This window comes from Mus caroli, unplaced genomic scaffold (assembly GCF_900094665.2).
Source record: "Mus caroli unplaced genomic scaffold, CAROLI_EIJ_v1.1 scaffold_9808_1, whole genome shotgun sequence".
NCBI classification, from domain to species: Eukaryota; Metazoa; Chordata; class Mammalia; order Rodentia; family Muridae; genus Mus; species Mus caroli.
In genome coordinates this window covers 20371-41791 of record NW_018390144.1, presented here as the reverse complement: position 1 = coordinate 41791, position 21421 = coordinate 20371, and the positions used below count along the sequence as shown (strand labels likewise).

General features: G+C 39.1%; 1 protein-coding gene across 1 annotated transcript in view; it reads right to left on the bottom strand.

The window, feature by feature from the left end:
• Nucleotides 1-564: 564 nt before the first annotated feature.
• LOC110288505 (cation channel sperm-associated protein subunit beta-like) overlaps nucleotides 565-21421 on the bottom strand; it is a gene marked incomplete at its 5' end in the record, with an annotated part of 40268 nt that continues 19411 nt past the window's right edge. Inside the window, 8 exons of the mRNA XM_021154831.1 lie at nucleotides 565-813; nucleotides 1055-1129; nucleotides 5100-5200; nucleotides 7589-7724; nucleotides 10420-10530; nucleotides 14219-14329; nucleotides 16502-16699; nucleotides 19332-19471. Of these exons, the coding sequence (XP_021010490.1) occupies nucleotides 616-813; nucleotides 1055-1129; nucleotides 5100-5200; nucleotides 7589-7724; nucleotides 10420-10530; nucleotides 14219-14329; nucleotides 16502-16699; nucleotides 19332-19471 (1070 nt within the window). The remainder of the gene's footprint in view (nucleotides 814-1054; nucleotides 1130-5099; nucleotides 5201-7588; nucleotides 7725-10419; nucleotides 10531-14218; nucleotides 14330-16501; nucleotides 16700-19331; nucleotides 19472-21421) is intronic.

Genomic DNA, 21421 nt, shown 5'->3' with positions numbered 1-21421 from the left:
CTCAAAACTCGAGCCAAGCTTAGGCTCTCCCACAAGGCCACAGAAAGTCAACCCAGACTCAAGTTTGTCCTCAAAGCCAAACCAGGGCCAAAATGGGGCCCAACACTGATAGGCTACAAGGAATTATTTCAGACACAGATGCAGAAACCCACAACTAGACAGTAGAGAAGCTTGAGGAAAGACTTTGAGAACGTACAATATTGCCCTATTTCCTCTTGCACTGATGAGCCTCTCCATACCTGACTCCATTTTATAATGATGCCCTCACTATACCACAATTCCATCTAGAACCTGGCCCTACAAAATGGTCTCTAGAACTTAAGAGCTATATATTGCAGAAAACCCATTCCACACAGAATTGGTTATCACTTTATATTTAGGAAAACAATCCAAAAAAAAAAAACCCATTCCAGTAAGTAATGTAAGTGCTAAAACAACATTTTATGTATTTTAAAAATTAGAAAATGCAATGTGGAACTGCTGACCATCAGAAACTAGAATTATAATAGTGTAGTAATTATATAGCATTGTACCAAATGCACATTTTAAAAATATAAACATATAAACATGTTTAATGAAACTAGGATTCAAAGATAATCAAGTATCATTTGTTAATTATACAGATGAGCTGACAGTTGTACTTGAAGTGAATACAGTATTTCGCGTAACACATCTCTTCAATGCTCTCAGTACATGGATTTTACGCAGTTTGAACAAAAATGCTAGAAAAATTAATCCTCCTAGCACTACAGATGTTGCAACAGCTATTAGTGCGTGTCCTGGAAAAGGCAATGGGACTTCGTCGACATAAATCTGAAAGAAAAACAAAAGTCTTTATGTGATTCCCACAACTAAGCACACAGCCAAATTCCACCCATAATTCTGTGGACATTTAGCATCCCCTACCACCCACACTTTGATCTCTGCCACACAATGTCCAACCTTTATGCAGAACATAAAAGCTGCCCCTGTTATCTTTATCCATAAGTTAGGTTGACAAGACTTGTGTCATTTTCCCACTCATCTCATTTTGTACATCATGCATTTACTATACCTGAAATTCTTCACTTAACTCACAAAAGCTGACTCCAGGAACCACAGACACCTTGAAGTGAAACAGTTCAGAGCCCTGTGGAACAAACATAGATGATCATCCTCAACATGTGTGTTCATTTCAACAAAAGCACCCAGGAGAGCCACTTCTATGAGACCACATCTATGAGAATGAAACTAAAACATAAAACACCATGGCTTTCATGAACACTTTGAGTCACCACTAAGTTTCTGTGGCTTTATTGTATCTCTTCTGCATTCCCCTTGTTTTCCACATTTATCTGGGCTCTGTGTATCCCTGAGATCCCTGGATAGTGGAAACAACTTTTCTGCTTCCCCTAAGCCAATTGATCTGGCCACCTCTTTCAAAATAGTAAATTAATGTTCCACACAATATTCTGATTCATTTAGGAATAAGAAACCAAGGGAAAATTTTAAAAAATAGAGATTTTCTATATACTTTAAAGCTGTTATTTGCACCATTCATCAGCCTGTAATCTTTCTTTTTTTAATTTTTTGATTACATATTCTTTTCATTTACATTTCAAATGCTAGCCCATAAGTTCCCCTGACCTGCTCCCCTACCCACCCACTCCCACTTCTTGCCCTAGCATTCCCATGTACTGGGGCATATAAACTTTGCAAGACCAAGATTTTTCCAATGATGGCCGACTAGGCCATCTTCCGATACATATGCAGCTAGAGACACAAGCTCTGGGGGTACTGATTAGATCATATTGTTGTTCTACAACAATGGAAAAAGGTTTGCAGACTCTTTCAGCCCCTTGAGTACTTTCTCTAGCTCCTCCATTGGGGGCCCTGTGTTCCATCCTATAGATGACTGTGAGCATCCACTTCTGTATTTGCCAGGCACTGGCATAGCCTCATAAGAGACAACTATATCAGGGTTCTTTCAGCAAAGTCTTGCTGGCAAATGTAATAGTGTCTGTGTTTGGTGGCTGATTATGGGATGGACACCCGGGTGGGGCAGTCTCTGAATGGTCCATCCTTTTGTCTAAGCTCCAAACTTTGTCTCTGTAACTCCTTTCATGAGTTTTTTATTCCATGTTCTAGGGAGGAATGAAGTATCCAAGCATTGGTCTTCCTTCTTCTTGATTTTCTTGTGTTTTGCAAATTGTAACTTGGTTATTCTAAGTTTCTGGGCTAATATCCCCTTATCACTGAGTACATAACAAGTGACTTCTTTGTGATTGGGTTACCTCACTCAGGATAATATCCTCCAGATACATCCATTTACCTAAGAATTTCATAAATTCATTGTTTTTAATAGCTGAGTAGTACTCCATTGTATAAATGTACCACATTTTCTGTATCAATTTCTCTGTTGAGAGACATCTGGGTTCTTTCCAGCTTCTGGCTATTATAAATAAGGCTACAATGAACACAGTGGAGCATGTATGCTTCTTACCAGTTGGAACATCTTCTGGTTATATGCCCAGAAGAGGAATTTCTGGATCTCCCAGTAGTACAATTTCCAGTTTTCTGAGGAACCGCCAGACTGATTTCCAGAGTGGTTGTACAAGCTTGCAATTCAACCAGCAATGGAGGACTGTTCCTTTTTCTGCACATTCTCGCAAGCATTTGCTGTCACTTGAATTTTTAATCCTAGCCATTCCTACTGGTGTGAGGTGGAATCTCAGGGTAGTTTTGATTTGCATTTCCCTGATGACTAAGGATGTTGAACAGTTTTTCAAGGGCTTCTTGACCCTTCAGTATTCCTCACTTGAGAATTCTTTGTTTAGCTCTGTACCCCATTTACTAATGGGGTTATTTGAATTTCTGGAAATTCCACCACAGAACTCCTAATCCTGATAAACAGCTTCAGTGAAGTAGCTGGATATAAAATAAACTCAAACAAATCAGTGGCCATTCTCTACACAAAGGATAAACAGAATGAGAAAGAAATTAGGGAAACAACGCTTCACAATAGTCACAAATAATATAAAATATTTTAGTGTGACTCTAAGGAAGTGAAAGATCTGTATGATAAGAGCTTCAAGTCTCTGAAGAACGAAATTGAAGAAGATCTCAAAAGATGGAAAGATCTCCCATGCTCATGGATTGGCAGGATTAATATAGTCAAAATGGCTATCCTGCTGAAAGCAATCTAGAGATTCAATGCAATCCCCATCAAAATTCCAACTCAATTCTTCACTGAGTTAGAAAAGGCAATTTGCAAGTTCATCTGGAATAACAAAAAAACCTAGGATAGCAAAAACTATTCTCAACAATTAAAGAAACTCTGGTGGAATCACCATGCCTGACCTCAAGTTGTACTACAGAGCAATTGTGATAAAAACTGCATGGTACTGGTACAGCAACAGACAAGTAGATCAATGAAATAGAATTGAAGACCCAGAAATAAATCCACACACCTATGGTTACTTGATCTCTGACAAGGGAACTAAAACCATCCAGTGGAAAAAAGACAGCATTTTCAACAAATGGTGCTGACACAACTGGTGGTTATCATGTAGAAGAATGAGAATTGATCCATTCCTATCTCCTTGTACAAAGCTCAAGTCTAAGTGGATCAAAGACCTCCACATAAAACCAGAGACTCTGAAATTTAAAGAGGAGAAAGTGGGGGAAAGTCTCAAAGATATGGGTACAGGTGGAAAATTCCTGAATAGAACAGCAATGGCTTGTGCTGTAAGATCAAGAATTGACAAATGGGACCTCATAAAACTCCAAAGCTTCTGTAAGGCAAAAGACACCGTCAATAAGACAAAAAGGCCACCAACAGATTGGGAAAGGTTCTTTACCTATCCTAAATCAGATAGGGGACTAATATCCAATATATAAAGAACTCAAGAAGGTGGACTCCAGAAATCAAATAACCCCATTAAAAATGGGGTACAGGGCTAAACAAAAAATTCTCACCGAGGGTATACCGAATAGCTGAGAAGCACCTGAAAAAATGTTCAACATCCTTAATCATCAGGGAAATGCAAATCAAAACAACCCTGAGATTCCACCTCACACCAGTCAGAATGGCTAAGATCAAGAATTCAGGTGACAGCAAATGCTGGCGAGGATGTGGAGAAAGAGGAACACTCTTCCATTGCTGGTGGGATTGCAAGCTTGTACAACCACTCTGGAAATCAGTCTGGTGATTCCTCACAAAATTGGACATAGTACTACCAGAGGATTCTGCAATACCTCTCCTGGGCATATATCCAGAAGATGTTCCAACCAGTAAGAAGGACACATGCTCCACTATGTTCATTGCAGCCTTATTTATAATAGCCATAAGCTGGAAAGAACCCAGATGCCCCTCAACAGAGGAATGGATACAGAAAATGTGGTACAGGGATCCATCCCATAATCAGCCTCCAAACGCTGACATCATTGCATACACTAGCAAGATTTTGCTGAAAGGACCCTGATATAACTATGTCTTGTGAGGCTATGCTGGGGCCTAGCAAACACAGAAGTGGATGCTCACAGTCAGCTATTGGATGGATTACAGGGCCCCCAATGGAGGAGCTAGAGAAAATACCCAAGGAGCTAAAGGGATCTGCTACCCTCTAGGTAGAACAACAATATGCACTAACCAGTACCCCCACCCCTCCCGGAGCTCATGTCTCTAGTTGCATATGAATCAGAAGATGGCCTACTCAGCCATCAGTGGAAAGAGAGGCCCATTGGTCTGCAAACTTTATATGCCTCAGTACAGGGGAACCCCAGGGCCAAGAAGTGGGAGTGGGTGGGTAGGGGAGTGGTGTGGGAGGGTATGGGGGACTTTTGGGATAGCATTGGAATGTAAATGAAGAAAAATACCTAATTATAAAAAGATAAGACCAAAAGGCCACCAGCAGATTGGGATAGGATTTTTACCAATCCTAAATCTGATAGGGGACTAATATCCAATATATACAAAGAGCTCAAGCTTGTAATCTTTCAATCCTACTTTAGCATACATTGTATACTTTGAACTCTACATGGTAAAAATGATTAGCATGATAGCATACAATGTCTACTTTGAACTCTACATGGTAAAAATGATAATGCTGTCAACTTACCTGTATGGTTAGGTTGAGACCTAAAGGATTATACACTGGAGTCTTAAGCAGTGGCTCTAAGTAGTGCTTCATTTTCTTAACGTTTTCTGGCTCACTGTGTTCTGAAATACAGGGAATACTTTTTAAGCACACTTATATTTTCATATCTTACTGTTACATGAAGTAAGGTACAACAAAATATTTTATCATGTGACATGACTAAGGAACTCATGCTCTTAGTTTTGAGTTGTATCTTTAGAGTTGTGTTTTCCCAAGATAATTTAATATAAACTAAAGAAGAACAGCTAAGAAAAGAGACAGCCAGAAGACAGTAAAAATACCCACAGCATATGTATGGACATCTCAAAGAATTGCAGAAAATAATACAGACCAAAGTGTAGGTATGGGCCCAAGGGAAAATTGTTTATTTTTATTTTCAAATCATGTCTGGTACTTAGGGCTGGTGATATGGTTGAGTGATTAAGAGCACTGCTTATTCTTGTAGAGGACTTGGGTTTGATTCTGAATACCTATGTGGCAACTCACAACCATCTGCAACACCAGTTCTAGGGGATTTGATTCTCAGTCTCCTCTGGCTTCTGAGGGTACCAGGTATGCAAGTAATGCCCAGACATACAGATAAAACACCCATATTCATCAAAAGTAAAGATATTCTGGTACTGGGGAATTGAAGCCCAGTGCCTTGTTCCTAGTAGACAAGAACTCTACCACCAAACTACATACTCAGTTCTCTTCATGTGGAATTCACTTAACTGCTCACATTGCTCCAATATGGCCATCATTAAGCAGAGGGCTTCTGCTCTCTTTGCTTCAGGCTGAGTTCTTTTTTCTAGTCTCTGATTTATAAGAAGCCATTCCTGACATGAAAATACTTTGCATTTTTCATAGTGGTGGGGAAATGATTTGACTAAGATGGAAGTAAACTTGCACAATAGAATCACTAAAGCATTCTCCAAGGGAAGTATATAGCTCTCCCCGCCTAAATTTTCATTTTTTCTAAATAAGTAAGCTGGTGTAGGTGTTGTAAACCACAGTAATGTAATTGGGACAGGAGCTAAAAAAAATAATTAAAGCTCTGACTGTCTTCTTAGCTGATTTCCCTTGGGGATTCTGCCACCACTGCTAACTCACTAATTAAACACTCTGCTTTTAAAATGCTTACATATTTAAAAGTCAATTCTCCAAACCTGGTAAGAGAAACCAGGGAACCACAGAAACTGGGAATATTAATTATGAAAAATGGGAGCTTTATTTTCATGACTGGAGTTTTCATTTCAAGAAAGCATTATATTGTCAGAGTAAGACTCACTGACATGTCTGCAAACTTAGTGAGTGATATAGTGGTGGCTAATCAAATTTTGATTCAGTTCAACTACTCACTTCACAAGACCGCTCTGCCATCTTCCTGTCTTTTTTGTTGGGCAACACTGGAATTGAACCTAGGGCTTTAAGCATTCTGGATAAGCATTCTACCACTGAGTTTTGTCCCAGATGTTTTATCCGTGTGTGTGTGTGTGTGTGTGTGTGTGTGTGTGTGTGTGTACATGTATGTATGTATGTATGTATGTATGTATGTATCTGTTTATTGATTTATCTATCTATTAATTACCTAAAAATATTCACACAAGTAAAAATCTTATCTTTGGGGTAAAACTGAACTTAAATAAATTTCCTTTTATGTTGTAAAATGTGCCTGTTTCTTTTTAGATCTTTTGCTGCAAAATCCCCATTCTCTTTGTTTCTCTTTCCTTTTTTTTCTTCTTCTTCTTCTTCTTTCTTTTTGGAACAATGTCTCACCTAGCCCAGGCTGGTCCTATCTCATTATAGAACTGAAACTGACCTTGAACTTCTGACTCTCCCTCCGTTACCCACCAATTGCTGAGATTATAACTGTGTGTTACCACATTCAACTAAAAAAAAAAATCTTTGTGAAACTTTACTTACATAATTAGAAACATATCCTGCAGACTACATGCAAACACTTAGAACATTTTGGTAACTGCTGTGATAGTGATTAGTAAAGATAGATACAACAGGTACAGAGCACGAGCTCGATCATCATTGCTACTAATCTACAACATGACTTTCAGATTCACTTGTTTCCGGCAAATTATTTGCTAAATATTTGTTTTTAATTATTTTCGTATGTGGGTAGAGACATAGGACGCCCTGCAGCTGGAGTTACAGACATTATGTCAGTTGACTTGAGTTCTCTATAAGAGCAATATACTCCTTTAATACTGAGCAATATCTCCAGTCCTGAGTTCATATAAGAAAATGATCTTAGTCAATTGAATTCAGTATACCAGATGTGATGGAAACAAAAAAGGACACGACAATGGTGAATATGAACATGCCTGGGACTCAACTCCTTTTCCAAATTCTCCTGGCTATTTCTCATGTGAACAGGCTTTGCAGTCCACTCATTTTTGAAAACCACTAATAAGAGAATGACTTGTAAGATAAGCAGAGGAGGGAGAAAGCCATACTTAGTTGCCAGTGTTTCCTCATATTCACTTCAGTCATGGTAACTAAATATGGAGGTTCTGCGGAGACTTTATCTCTTTCACTGAAAATTTCCAAAACAACTGGGTATTGTGTGACTGGAAACTTGAAACGATGAACCTAAAATACAAATTCCATGAATGCGTATAAGAATGGAAAATTCAATACTATTATTTCTGGCTAGGAAATGAAAGAAATGTTTGCAGAACCTTGGCTATTCTAAGTGGAATGATTCTTAGGATCACTGCCTTTCAGACATGGAAATGGTCTATCACAACCAAATTCTTGAAAATTCCAAGGCAGCATACATAGTAATGAGATTCATAACTTTTAAAACCTCTGAAGTTAGTATACAAAGTGATATGTGTCATTATGTAGTTTTCTTATACACACACACATAATCTTACGTACAAATATCATGAAATTATCTTCACTGTCATTGTACATTGGGTTTTTGTTTTGCACCCTCTTCTCTGAAATAACCTTCTTCTCCCCAAGCAGAGCTTCTTTCTGCTTTTATGTCACAGAAATACTCTTATCTGTGTACCAAAATTTAAGATCTTCTACTCCTCTTATGTGGTTGCTTTTCTACTTTCTACTTCCCCAATATAAATTTAAGTGTAATCTTCATATGAGGAAAAACATAGTACTCCTCTTCTAAGCCTGACTTATTTCCCTAAACACAATGATCTGCAGTACTATCAAAAGGTACTTTTCCTGAAAATATCATGATTTCATAGTTTGTTTTCTTTAGTGCTGAAAAATGCTCTTGGATCCATGAACATTTAAGATAGTTTCATTTCTTAGTGATTGTGAGTACTGCAGCAATAAACATGTGTGAGCATACATCTCTGTGGTGTGTTGACTAAGTCCTTAGGATGTATATCCAGAAGAGGCACTGCTAAATCACATGAGAGAGCACAGATGAGTAACCACCAGTTTTTGCTCCAGTAAACGGTCAAAGAGAGACCTACCAGGAGCACACAAGACACAAGAACCAGGAAACTGCTAGGGGCAGGGTCCATCTGGTTGCCATTAGTGCCCCAGAGCTAATCCTGTGACACAGCTCTCCACATCCAAATCCCATCCAGAGAGAGCTGGTCTCCCAGGAGTACTGACATACCTAAGAGCATAGGGTCAAAGGCACACAGGAGGGACAGGCTCCAGTCAGAGACAGCAAGACCAACTAACACCAAAGATAACCAGATGGCAAGAGGCAAGTGCAAGAACCTAAGCAACAGAAACCAAGGCTACTTGGCATCATCAGAACCTAGTTCTCCCACCACAGCAAGTCCAGGATACCCCCAACACACCAGAAAAGCAAGACTTGGTTTTAAAACCACATCTCATGATGCTGATAGAGGATCTTAAGAAGAACATAAATAACTCCCATAAAGAAATACAGGAGAAAACAGGTAAACTAGTAGAAGTGGTACTTGGGAGGAAGAAAGGAGGGGGAGGGGGGAAAATGGGGCAGGATCAGGTATGGAAGGAGAAAGACAGGGATGATATACAGAGGGTCAGGAATTTGAACAGATGTGTTGAGCAATGGAGGATGGGGAACTGGGGGGTCGCCACCAACAAGTCCCAGATGCCAGGAAAGCAAGAGGATCCCAGGACCCAACAGAGATGAGATTTACTGAAATGCTCAAGGAGAGGGAGAACATGTAGAGACCATATCCAGAGGTTAGGCAAGGCTCCCAATTGGTGGGTGGGGCCACTCACTCATCTCCAAACCTTTAACTCAAAATGGCTCCTGTCTAAAGGAAATATGGGGACAAAGTGTAGAGCAGAGACTGAAGGAAAGGCCATCCAGAGACTGCCCCACCTGGGGATTCATCCCATATACAGACACCAAACCCAGACACTATTGTGGATGCCAACAAGTGCTTGCTGACAGGAGCCTGTCATAGCTGTCTCCTGAGAGGCTCTGCCAGAGCCTGACAAATACAGAGGCAGATGCTCATGGCCAACCATTGGACTGAGCCTGGAAATCCCAATGGAGGAGGTAGAGAAAGGACTGAAGGACTGAAGGGGTTTGCAACCACATAGGGAGAAAAACAATATCAACCAACCAGATCCCTCCAGAGCTCCCAGACACTAAACCACCAACCAAACAGGACACATGTTCCAGACACATATGTAGCAGAGGATGGAATTGTCTCGTATCAATGGGAGGAGAGGCCCATGGTCCTGTGAAGGCTGGATTTCTCAGTATAGGGGAATGCCAGGGTGGTGAGGTAGGAGTGGATGGGTTTGGGGGAGCACTTTCATAGAAGCTGGGTGAGGGGAGCTGGGATAGGAGGATTTCAGAGGGGAAACCAGGAAAGGGAATAATATCCAACAAACCAAAAAGAATTAGAGTAAGTTAAATTAATTTATTAATATTACTATTACTAGTGTTAATTGTGTGTGCGTTAATATACATGTATCTTTCTTTATATGTGTTGCATGCAACAAAGAGTTCAGAGTAGGTATTTTTGTTTTACATTAGAGATAAGTTTTGATAACTAACTCTTCCATGTACAAGAGTCAGATCCTTTTAGTGGGGTCATATTTAGTTCTAGGTCATAGTAGATGTTATTTCCACATGTGAAATTTTATTGTGCTTTTTTAAAAAAGCATTGGTTTTATGTATATGGATTTTTGTCTCTAAGCTGAGTCAATACACTGCCAGTAGAAGCCAGAAGAGGGCCTCAGAGCTCAAGAACTGGAGTAATAGCAGGTTGTGAGCAGTTATGTCTAACTAAAAGGCACATTTCCCCTCACAGGAACAGGAAACCGCTCCATCGTGAGGTCATATAAATTGCTTTACCTTTTCTTTGCAATCTGAGAAAGCAACAGCATGTGAGAACTTTTGATGTTCTGAGCACTTGCACATGGCCCGACTGGAAACATTAGCACACTGCTTGTATTTGCCAGTTTCCTGTAGGCAGAAGCGACAGATGTTGACTTGTTTTTATAATTTGTAGTTTTTCCAAAATGAGTGTTTAGGAAACATTTATTCTCTGAATAATAAAGTTTCAAGAATTTTAGAAGAAAATTCATTAATGATAAAATAAGAGTCATTGGGGGTGTAGATTTTCATAAAGTGCTTATCCAGGAGATGAGATGAAGAAAATTGTAATGAAACGATATTTCTGCATAATTCTTTCAGGTTATTCATGGACATTTTATTCATAAACATTGCAAAAAAGACACAATTTCCTTGTTATGACTTTTCCTTTCACAGTGAGTTTCTCTGACTTGTGTGCACAAGGTTGTCCAATGGGACACAGGTTGAAGGTATAACGGGTGCTCCGGGAGAACTAATAAAGGAGATTTTGGAAGCATTCTCATGAGCTTGCTGTGGAGTTCTCACCTGCTCCTGGAATCTAAGCCATTGATTCTCTGCCACCCCATCCCCAACCCATGAGGCTGAGCATGGTCTAGAGGCAGATGGTCCAAGGTATAAAGCAGCAGGAGGAATCAATGCAAAGTAAGGATATCTAAGCAAAAACGTCTTATGTCAATGGAGGAACTTGGCATAGTAAGAAGACAGGTTCTTATCTTTGAAAGAAAATGTAGTTGGATCCGGGTGTGGTGGCACACACCTTTAATCCCAGCACTCAGGAGGCAGAGGCAGAGGCAGACAGATTTCTGAGTTCAAGGCCAGCCTGGTCTACAAAGTGAGTTCCAGGACAGCCAGGGCTATACAGAGAAACCCTGTCTCGAAAAACCGAAAATGTAGTTGGCGAACTCAGTGTCTTAGTGACTCACTGTTTAGAGCAGAACTTCTTGCCCTTAAATCCTAGATTAATTCAGCAAGAAGTGTGGTAATCTAGGAATAGTTTGTGTGTATAAGAACATTCATAAAATATGTATTATTAGCTTATAAACTCTCTCCTCTCTCTTTCTCCTCTCTCTCTCTCTCTCTCTCTCTCTCTCTCTCTCTCTCTCTCTACTGTGTCTATCTGAGGCCTCAGGCATACTGTGTTACACAAGCTGTCCTCAAACTCCTGATGCTCCTGCCTTGGGATTCTCAGCTGCTGAGATTACATATGTATGGGCCATCATAATATACTCATTCAACAATTTCTGAACAGTCCTCTGTCAGATGCTGGCTGGAATACGTGGGATATTGTAGGAACAGGTCAAAACAAATACAAACTTTGACTAGAATGTCCTGGGCCTTGGTTTGACCTTTAGTATCAGGAAAAACAAAGCAAACCAGAAAGAAATCAGTTTTGCTTTATGAGCTTACTTTCTTGTGGAGACCGAAGGACACAAACATAAAACTAGTAAGTGAAGTGTTAGAGCAGTAACGCATAGTTTGTAGAATATAGGAAGGAATAGGGAGTCAGGGATGGTAGAGATAGGGCTATCGTTGTACAGGGATTGGTCAGGGAAGGTCTCACTCTGAGCTGGGCATTAAAGCAAAACACTGACAAAGGTCACAGTGGGGTGTGACATGTGACAGAAGATGAAGGGGTGTTCTTGCAGCTGCAAAGGTCTGACTTGGGAACATATCAGAGAAACAAAAAAGAGGCCAACATGCCTAGGCTAGAGTGAGCTGGGGGGGGGGTGTCATGTTGAAGCATGATGAAAACACAGGGCAAGGAGAAGGGGAAGTCTCTTGTTCCAGAACCTGATATGTATTTCTGTTTGGCTTAGTGTCTAGAACTTCAACACATCTGACAAAATCAAACTACAACTTGGATTTAGAGCAGAGACAATAATCCTTTTTCTGCATGGTCTGTCACTGCAGAATATAGGAATAGTGGGCTTTGTTTGCTCAGGACCAGAAGTCGTGTGATGTTTGAGTTTAACTATATTAGCACTATTCTCACCCTGAAACTTGACCAATGAACTGCACAAACCACCTAACTTCTCATTTACAAAAGGAAATTCTCCTTTGATTGGCCAGACTGGTCAAGGCCTTGGCTTTATATCTTTTTTTATTATTATTATTAGGTATTTTCCTCATTTACATTTCCAATGTTATCCCAAAAGTCCCCCATACCCTCCCCCCCAATCCCCTACCCACCCACTCCCACTTTTTGGCCCTGGCGTTCCCCTGTACTGGGGCATATAAAGTTTGCAAGTCCAATGGGCCTCTCTTTCCAGTGATGGCCGACTAGGCCATCTTTTGATACATATGCAGCTAGAGTCAAGAGCTCCGGGGTACTGGTTAGTTCATAATGTTGTTCCACCTATAGGGTTGCAGATCCCTTTAGCTCCTTGGGTACTTTCTCTAGCTCCTCCATTGGGGGCCCTGTGATCCATCCAATAGCTTGGCTTTACATCTTATAGAGAATTATCTGCCTTTGTCTCTAGTATGCTGGAATGTTGTTCCCAGCACATCAGTCCAAAGGAAATACATAAGGTAGATAAATCAACAAGTACAACAAGCTTTTTAAAAAGCCTCCTTATAAAACTTTGAGTAAGGCTAAATTTGACTTCATCTTTGACATAGTTGTAAATCACATCTTTTAACAATGTAGTTTCATACATTTCAGAAATAATATGACACTTAAGGTCCCTGCCTCTGAACAACAGTGCTTAACGATGGTTAAGTGTAAGGTATATCCCATGGCTTCTTTGTCTTTACTGTCCAAACTGAGCGCTCCCTGGGTCTGCCTCATCCTGGAATGCTCTTCTGTGGCATAGTCAAGATTCCAGTTTTAGTTACTGGAGATCCCTAAGGGGAGACTACTCAGGCTTTGTCTTTCTGCCTCTCACTGAAAAGAATCAGGTATGATGTAAATGCCACACTTTTGCTTTGAAAGTAATGGGAAGACACAAAATAGTTCTCAGCAAAAGAAATGCCAATTTGATGTAGTATGTCTATGTTTGTTTACACATCAGACACCAGAGGTTCACCACCAAGTACCTTTTTCTCTGAACTCTAACATTTCCCTCTGATCCATCATGCTCTTCTAACCTCCAGATAGGTGGCTGTCCGGTTCCAAGGAGATAGCCTATCTTCTAAGCATGACATAGTAGGAGTTTAAATGTGCCTATGCTAGCACAAGGAATTGTTGAAGTCAAGATAAAGTTGGAAGTTCTTCTCTCCTTTGAAAGCACAGTGCTCTTTGTCTATTTGTCTCCTTTGAGACTTATTTGGGAGCTGAGAAGTCAAGGAGAGAGTCCATTGAGACTTCTTGCCTGGAAAGTAGTATCTGAGCATAGGTGAAGGTGAAATGCAGTGGCTGAAAAGGGAACAGCAGAAGTCCTTGAGAAATATGAAAAATAGCTGAAGTATCTCACTGAGTCCTCAACTGTGTCCATCTACAGTATAAATACTCTTTAAAAACTGTAAGTAAGTATGTATGCATGTATTAAGTATATATGGAGTGTTTGTGTGTGTGCACATGAGTATACATGTGTATGGTGAATTTGNGTGTGTGTGTGTGTGTGTGTGTGTGTGTGTGTGTGTGTGTGTGTGTGGTGAGTTTGTTATGGTGTGTGGATAGAGTCCAGAGAAGTTCTTTCCTTCTACTACTTCCTTGGGGTCAGTCTGAGATTCAGGCTTGATGGCAAGTACCATATCAGCTAACCTATCTAAATGAGGACAGGGATTTTTAAAATATGAACCAAACACTGCAGAAGTTAGTTATAGACAAATTATTTACCTTTGACTTGCGAAATTGATTTCTCGGTATGGGTTTGCTAGGGTCTGCATGATAAAAATTATCTGTGAGTGGAATAGAAATTCCCATATGGGATGGAGGTCTGTAGTTTATCTGCAAGGGATTAAGCAAAGGAAGAGGGCTATGTGTTATTATTCATCACCTCATAAGTGTTTTGTCTTTTCCATACAACCGTTCTGGACAAATACTTCACTTTCAGCTGCAGGTACTATAAATATTTCACCACGTCACTTTCTCTCCCACGCAGTTTCTGTAATTTCAGAGACCTGACTCTGTGATGATGTAATTTGGATTTTGTAAGGAAGTGAAAATGACTTTTAGTACTTAAAATAGGTTTCATTCCGTGAATGCAGAGCGTGTCTAAGCACTTTTAGTGAAGAGTCTCAGTGACGCAGGAAGATCAGTTTCAAGTTTTGATTATTTGTTTTCTATCACAGAACTAAGTGTAGTACAGCAGCTCATTTTTAGTTTGCTTTTCAGGCACAACGTTTTGTATTATATTTTCCATTTTGTCTTTAAATCAGTAAAAGAAACTGGGTCCTAGAAGCTGCAGTGATCTAAGCAGCAGCAATCTTGTGCATTTACCTTTGAGTATGTTTAAATTATCACACTGATGGCACACTTGCAGGAAAGTCTGCACCATATGAACTAATTGTAGTAAAGTTATTTACCCCCATCCCAGGAAGAAAAAAAAAAACCTATTCTGGAATATAATTTTCACTGAAATGTAATCAAACTTCATTAAGTGGATTGTGACAAGATTATAATTGATATGAAAATAACATTTTAACATTCGGCCATCAACTTTAGAAAATCATTTCCTATGTAAATTTGCAATTTTTAAAGGTATTATATTCTATCTTCATATTAACCTCAGAATTAAGGCATAATGAGCATGGGGGGGAAAGGAAAAGAATGCAACCGAGTACTAAGTCATGTAGGTAGACCACAGAATTTCATAGGGTCAACAAAGTAACAGTCTATATTGTTCACCTACACAGGCCAAGTAGAATTTGCAATTACCAGTTTCACTAAATGTACCAAATAAAGCTTCTGAATTGACATTATAAGGCACCATGTTAATTTTTCTAGGCTGCAACTATGCGTAATTTTAAAATGGATTCTTAAATTTATTTTTTAAATATAACATGAGTAATATATAACAATAGAATAAGTATCCCAGATCTGGGGAGGGATGAAAAGGAAGATATACAGAACCCTTCACCAGAATGCCCTCAACTTGATCATAGTAGATTAATGATGTACTTTGTACACAGGGTTAGTCAATGGTACCAGTTTCATGGATCTTTCTTCTGCACCAAATCCCATTGAGTTATCTGGTCCCCTTGGCTGACAAAAAAACATTAGACATGAAGCACTGGCATCCTCTCCACATTAAAAAACAAACAAAAAAAAAAAAAAACCCCACCAAAACTAAATAAATGGCTGGGCAGATGGCTCTATTGGTAATGTCTGCCACACAATGTGAGCACCACCCCACATTTGGATCTTGGTAACCAAGTACAAACCAACTGTGGTATCACTAACCTATAAGCCCAATGCTGGGGCAAAAGAGGCTGATCCTGGGAATTGTTGGACAATCTAGGGAAAGTGGTGACATCTAGGCTCAATGAGAGACCTTTTCTCAGAAATAAGGCAGAGAAACAGCTGAGGAAGACATTGTGTTGTTAACTACTGGCCTATACATGAGCCAAGCACACCTGCACACACACACTTATTTCCACATGTTTATGCTGGCCATCTCTATATACACAAAGACAAAAGGAAAAGACTCACAGATACTATGAAAACAAAAGCAAAAATTATTATATTGAAATGGGACTGTTCACAGGAGAATTGAAACTTCAAGTTCAACATTTTGAGACTTTTTTCTGAGGAACAAACAAACAAAACAAAACACCCAAACCCAAAGAGAAGTAGAATCAATCAGACCCATTAGCATGAGACTAGTCGTTGTAAGCCAAAACAACTGCATGCATTATAGACACCCAGAATCATACCATCATCCTATTAATAATTGATTACTAGTAATGAGAAAAGTTAGTGAGAAAAACAATTATTTCAGAAAGTTTTCACAGCTTAGAAAAGAATCCTCACCATCATGTTCTCAAAATGACCCAAGGTTTGAAAAATAATGGAAATGCTAGAGCTCTCAGACCAAAAATGCTAACAGAATGGCCAAAGCCTCACCCAGGACACACACACCACTTGTTCTCTTAAAGGTGCTGTAGCTAGGTTTCTTACCGGCAGAGTTTTGATCATATTGAAACCCCGACTGTCCTTGTGAACTCCGCTAATCCAGTCTTCACGTGGTATGTGCCTGCCAGGAGTGTGGTGCATAGTCCTGAGGTAACTGCAGCTGCTCTTTATGGTTGGCAGCAGTGTAATAGCAAAGCATGAACTTGATCCCGCCCAAAGAACCAGTGCTATTGAAGTGGAACCCTGTAAAGATCCAAAAATGAAGTTTAGAAGCCTGGAAACATCCAAAGTACGTTGTTTTTAAAGATCCAGAGAATGACCTATGATAGTTGTATTTTTCGTTATGAATAGATGGGTTTATTAACCATATAGCAAGCTAGCCAAAGGAAAAGAATAAATGACAAGAAGAAAAACACAAAATATCAAATCAGATATTCAAAATTCTTGATGAAAGGAGTCATCTTTTATTTGTTTGGTTTATTTTTCGTACTCTTTCTTACACTTGTGTGTGTGTGTGTGTGTGTGTGTTGTGTAGCTCAGAGGACAACTTGCATGAATTGGTTCTTTTCTCCTTCCTTGACCTTCCAAGTACTAGGACTATAAGTGTACATTAACATACATGGTATATGTGGTGCTTGGATATAACCCTGGGCTTCATGCATGCCTGATAAGCACTTCACCAAGTGAGCCATAGTGTTTCTCTTGGAGTGTTAAATATTGCTTCTTTGTATTCCAACATTAATATTTCATAATATTGTGACCTAGACACTTATTTTCAAGTCCTATCTCTATTAAATTTGGATGTTCCTAATCATCCTCTATTTGGGAGAAATTTTCTTCTGTAATTTTTTTTGAAATTTTCTTTTTTAATTTATTTTTTAATGAGATATTTTCTTCATTTACATTTCAAATGCTAGCCCATTCCCCTACCCACCAACTCCCACTTCTTGGCCCTGGCACCTCCATACCTTTTCCTATCCTGTGGATTCTTGAACTTGGTTTCATGATCAAGTTGTCAAGTCACAGAATCCTTGAAAATGATGGGCATATGTGACTGGTTATATTTCCTTTATTGATATGTGATTGTATTATTTCCTGGACTGGACCTGATCTTCAATCTCACATGTCTTTCTCTGCTTGGTCAAGGATACTGGTAATGCTTTAAGCTGTGTTTTTAGATATTTAAAATATTCATCTCCAATATTTCTAGTAGTTTTTTATTTTCAAAATCTCATTTTTCTTGCTAAAATTCTTGTCCATGATGCCAACTGTCTTTTTGAGCACCAGAACTGACTTTTTTGTGTTATTCATTTGCTTACTTGAGCCCTCCTTCAGATTTCTAGTCACTTTTAACCATTTCCTTTGAAGTCTCTGTCTGGGCCTTTAACTATTTTGGTATCTTTGAATTTGTTTACTCAGGAGTTGGGATCTTTTACTTTGAATTTACTTACTCAGGAGTTGGGATCTTTTAGAACTATCATGCTGCTTTGTCTTTTCATGTTGTGTTTTTGAGATGTGATTGTGCATCTACTGGTGTGGATATGTTGTCTGATTTTATTTGGGATTCTTCTTGGTGAATAGCATTAAACCTCTGCTTTAGTTCCTGTTCTTGGGGTGTTAAAAACAAACAAACAAACAAACAAACAAACAAACAAAACCTTTTGCAAAATCATCTTAAAAGTGAAAGTGCTTACTTGGCTCTCAGTTAACAGTTCTACTCTGTCATCACAGGGAGGTAAATATGGCAGGAACCTAAATGCAGATAGTCCATGACATGTATAAGCAAGGGTAGACAGCAAGGACCAGAGAGTGGCTCCATGGTTAAGAGAGCTCACTGCTCTTTAGCAGGACCTTGATTCTTTCCCCAGAACCCACATGGTAACTCCCAAACACCTGTAACCCTAGTTACAGAGCATCCAACCTCCTCTTCTGGTCTTAGAGAGTATCAGGCACTCACACACATGTATATACATGAAGGCAAAGGCATAAAAAACCAAAAGTAATGAGTGAACGCCCAAAGCTTAGAGCTCACATCATACATTTTTATTCAGCCCATGAAATGCTGCTGCTCTATCCAGGGCAGGTATTGTCACCTCTGCTAATCTAACTAAAAGAATTTTTCTTAGGCATGCTCACAGGTCGACTTAGTCTAGACAAAGTTCACTGAGACCCTTTTCTCAGGTGATTGTAAATTATATCAAGTTGGTAGTGAAAGCTGACCATTAGAGCCTTAGCATTAAAGAAACAAACTGTCATATTAGTAGCAACATCAAGCTAAATCAGATATAGAAATATAATAAAATATATTAATTAAGGCCAGGTATTATACTATCAATAATCATATAAAATAAAGTGGCCAAAAATAATGTAGAGTGAGATTTAAAGTTCAAAATAATAAGCTAAAATATAAAACAATAAGGGGCAGAGGATGGGGAAAAGAAAAAAGGTAGAAAATAGAGAGAAATTGTGATTAACAATTTAGAGAACACAAAAAGTTAACTTAGAAAAAGAGGTTTAAAAATGTAAAAGCAGAAAGTATTTTATTTTTTATTCTTTTAAGATTCTCTTACTATGTAGCCCTGTATGGCCTGGATCTCAGTATGTAGACCAGGCTGGCCTCAGATTCCCATATATCTGTCTGTTCCTGCCCCCAGAGTTCTGGAATTAAATGTATATACCAATTCTGACCAGATTTGATATTTCTAACTTTTATCGTAACCTCCACCCTGCCTTATAAAATACTGCACATATTAAATGTGCTTACTTATCCTGGATGAAAGTATTCAGTTTCTCTTTCATAGCTCTAAGTCAACATTTTCTATATTTAATAAACTTCTTTGTAATAATAATAATGATAATAATAGGACATGCTTACTTTTTGAAAAAATCTTCCAGATACATGAATATTTAGATAATAATTTTCATTGAGGTCAAAAACACCTTGTGTCTTAACTTCCACCAATGCTGGATTTCCAACCACCACAGTGACAGGAGGGATAGGAAATGTTGACAGAGCTATGGAATCAGTGTCAACAGTTAATACTGCATAATGAAAATTGTAAAAACAGCTTAATAATGATTGGCAATTTTAATAGTGCTTAGAAAAATTTACCTTCAGAGACATTTTCATCAGAAAATATGTTTTTCTTCCATTCCTCCTTGCTCACCCAGGTTCTCAGATGGATACCAAGGTCACTTGGGTATTGCTGGTTATGTTTCCCACTAGGCAGGTACTTGTAGGTACAACTATGGAGCTACAACTATGGAGCTGAGGAAGCTGATGCCTGTTAAATGACTGTTAGTATCCTTGCAAAGTTTTATGTGTGATGAGAACTAAACTTGGTTCTCTGCAAGAGCCATGTGAGTCTAGTGTTCCTTTCAAAGATTTCCTAGTTTGTGATAAATTCCACCAGAGAAATTTAAGGAAGCAGAAAAAAACAAACTAGTCTCTCTGAATCACTTTTTAAAGGTAATCTGGGGTAGTCTTTGCTCATTGTAACACTATGTTTTCTGCCCTGTGGCATTTCTAGCTGCCACATCCAGTTATGAACAATGCATGACCTTGGACCTGAACTAAAAAATGTACCCCTCTTAAAACAGTCCTAGGTGAAGTATGTATAATTTTTCTCAGTAAGAACTTTTTCTGCTTTCGTTTTTCTCCAGAGACTTTCCTTAGGAATTTATTTCAACTGGATTTTTACTTGCTGGAAGAAGACAGCCTTTTCTTCACATTGGCATCTCCTGGCATTGTTTATTAGACTCGGACCCACAGAGGTAAATCCGAGGCAGTTACAGATAGGCAGGGCCCAGAAGGCAAAGGAACTTGAGGCCCTCTTAATAGATTAGTGTTACCCATGGAGATTAAAACATTGTGAAGTTTGGATTTCATACATTAATATCTTTACACTTGAATCTATATAGATAAGACCTCTGCTGCAGTGTGGGTGGTAACAGTTGCTCATGCTCCTTTGTAGAGCCATACAAGCTTTGCGAAAAGCATTGACACTTTACTTGAACTTGCAGATATCTGGAGTGTCTCAAGTGGGATGAGAAGTTTGACATCTCTGTCTAGCTATCCCAGAACAGGCACCTAGAAACTTCTTTTATTAAAATCATCAGCTTCCACTGAGGTCCCACCAGGAAACTAAAAGTCTGGCACTCCCACCTACATTTCAGATCTGTCCTTTACTTTGGTTCAGACACCTGCTTAACTTTGCATGCACATATTAATTGTTCAAAGAGTGCCCATAAACAAACGAGCAATCAAATAGGGAGTAAAATATGATGTTCTGTTTTCCATACACAGATGTCTTAGGGCTTCAGAGAAACATCAGATGATGTGTCTCTCATTCCAAAAACTGACCCCTGCTTGTCTGCCTTTTTGTGGTCCTTCTTTCAAAGTTAAGGTTTATCTCTAGTGAAAAATATAGGGCTATGGTAAAGACATTTGCTCTTTACAATACAGATGACCTGAGTCCCATTCTGAGAACACATAGTTTATATAGAGTTGACCTTTCTCCCAAAAGTTGTTCTCTGATCCCCACACATGCACCGTGGTCCATGTGTGTAACCATATAGCCTCAAAAACACAACCAAAAGAAAGGCTAATAAAATCAAAACTATCCAGACAGCCTAGTATGTGACTAAGTGCATGTATTAAGAGAGGCCAGGGGCTGGGACGTGACTAAAGCTGACTGATTCTGACGCAGTTATATTACAGGGCAACCAACATTCAAAATAGCAGATGTCCAAGACTGACCTTTTCAAAACAGGATGTGGGAATAAAGTCCAGAAATAATGAGAGGAGAGATACACAAGGGGTGATGAAGTTGAGAAGTCAGATGGGAAGGACTGTATCTTCTGTAAAATCCAATCAACGGGGAGGAGAAAGAGAGGACTTTCACTCGGGGCTATAGAATGAATGTTTCATGCTCAGTGGGGCACCTGTCAATTCATCTGGGTTGG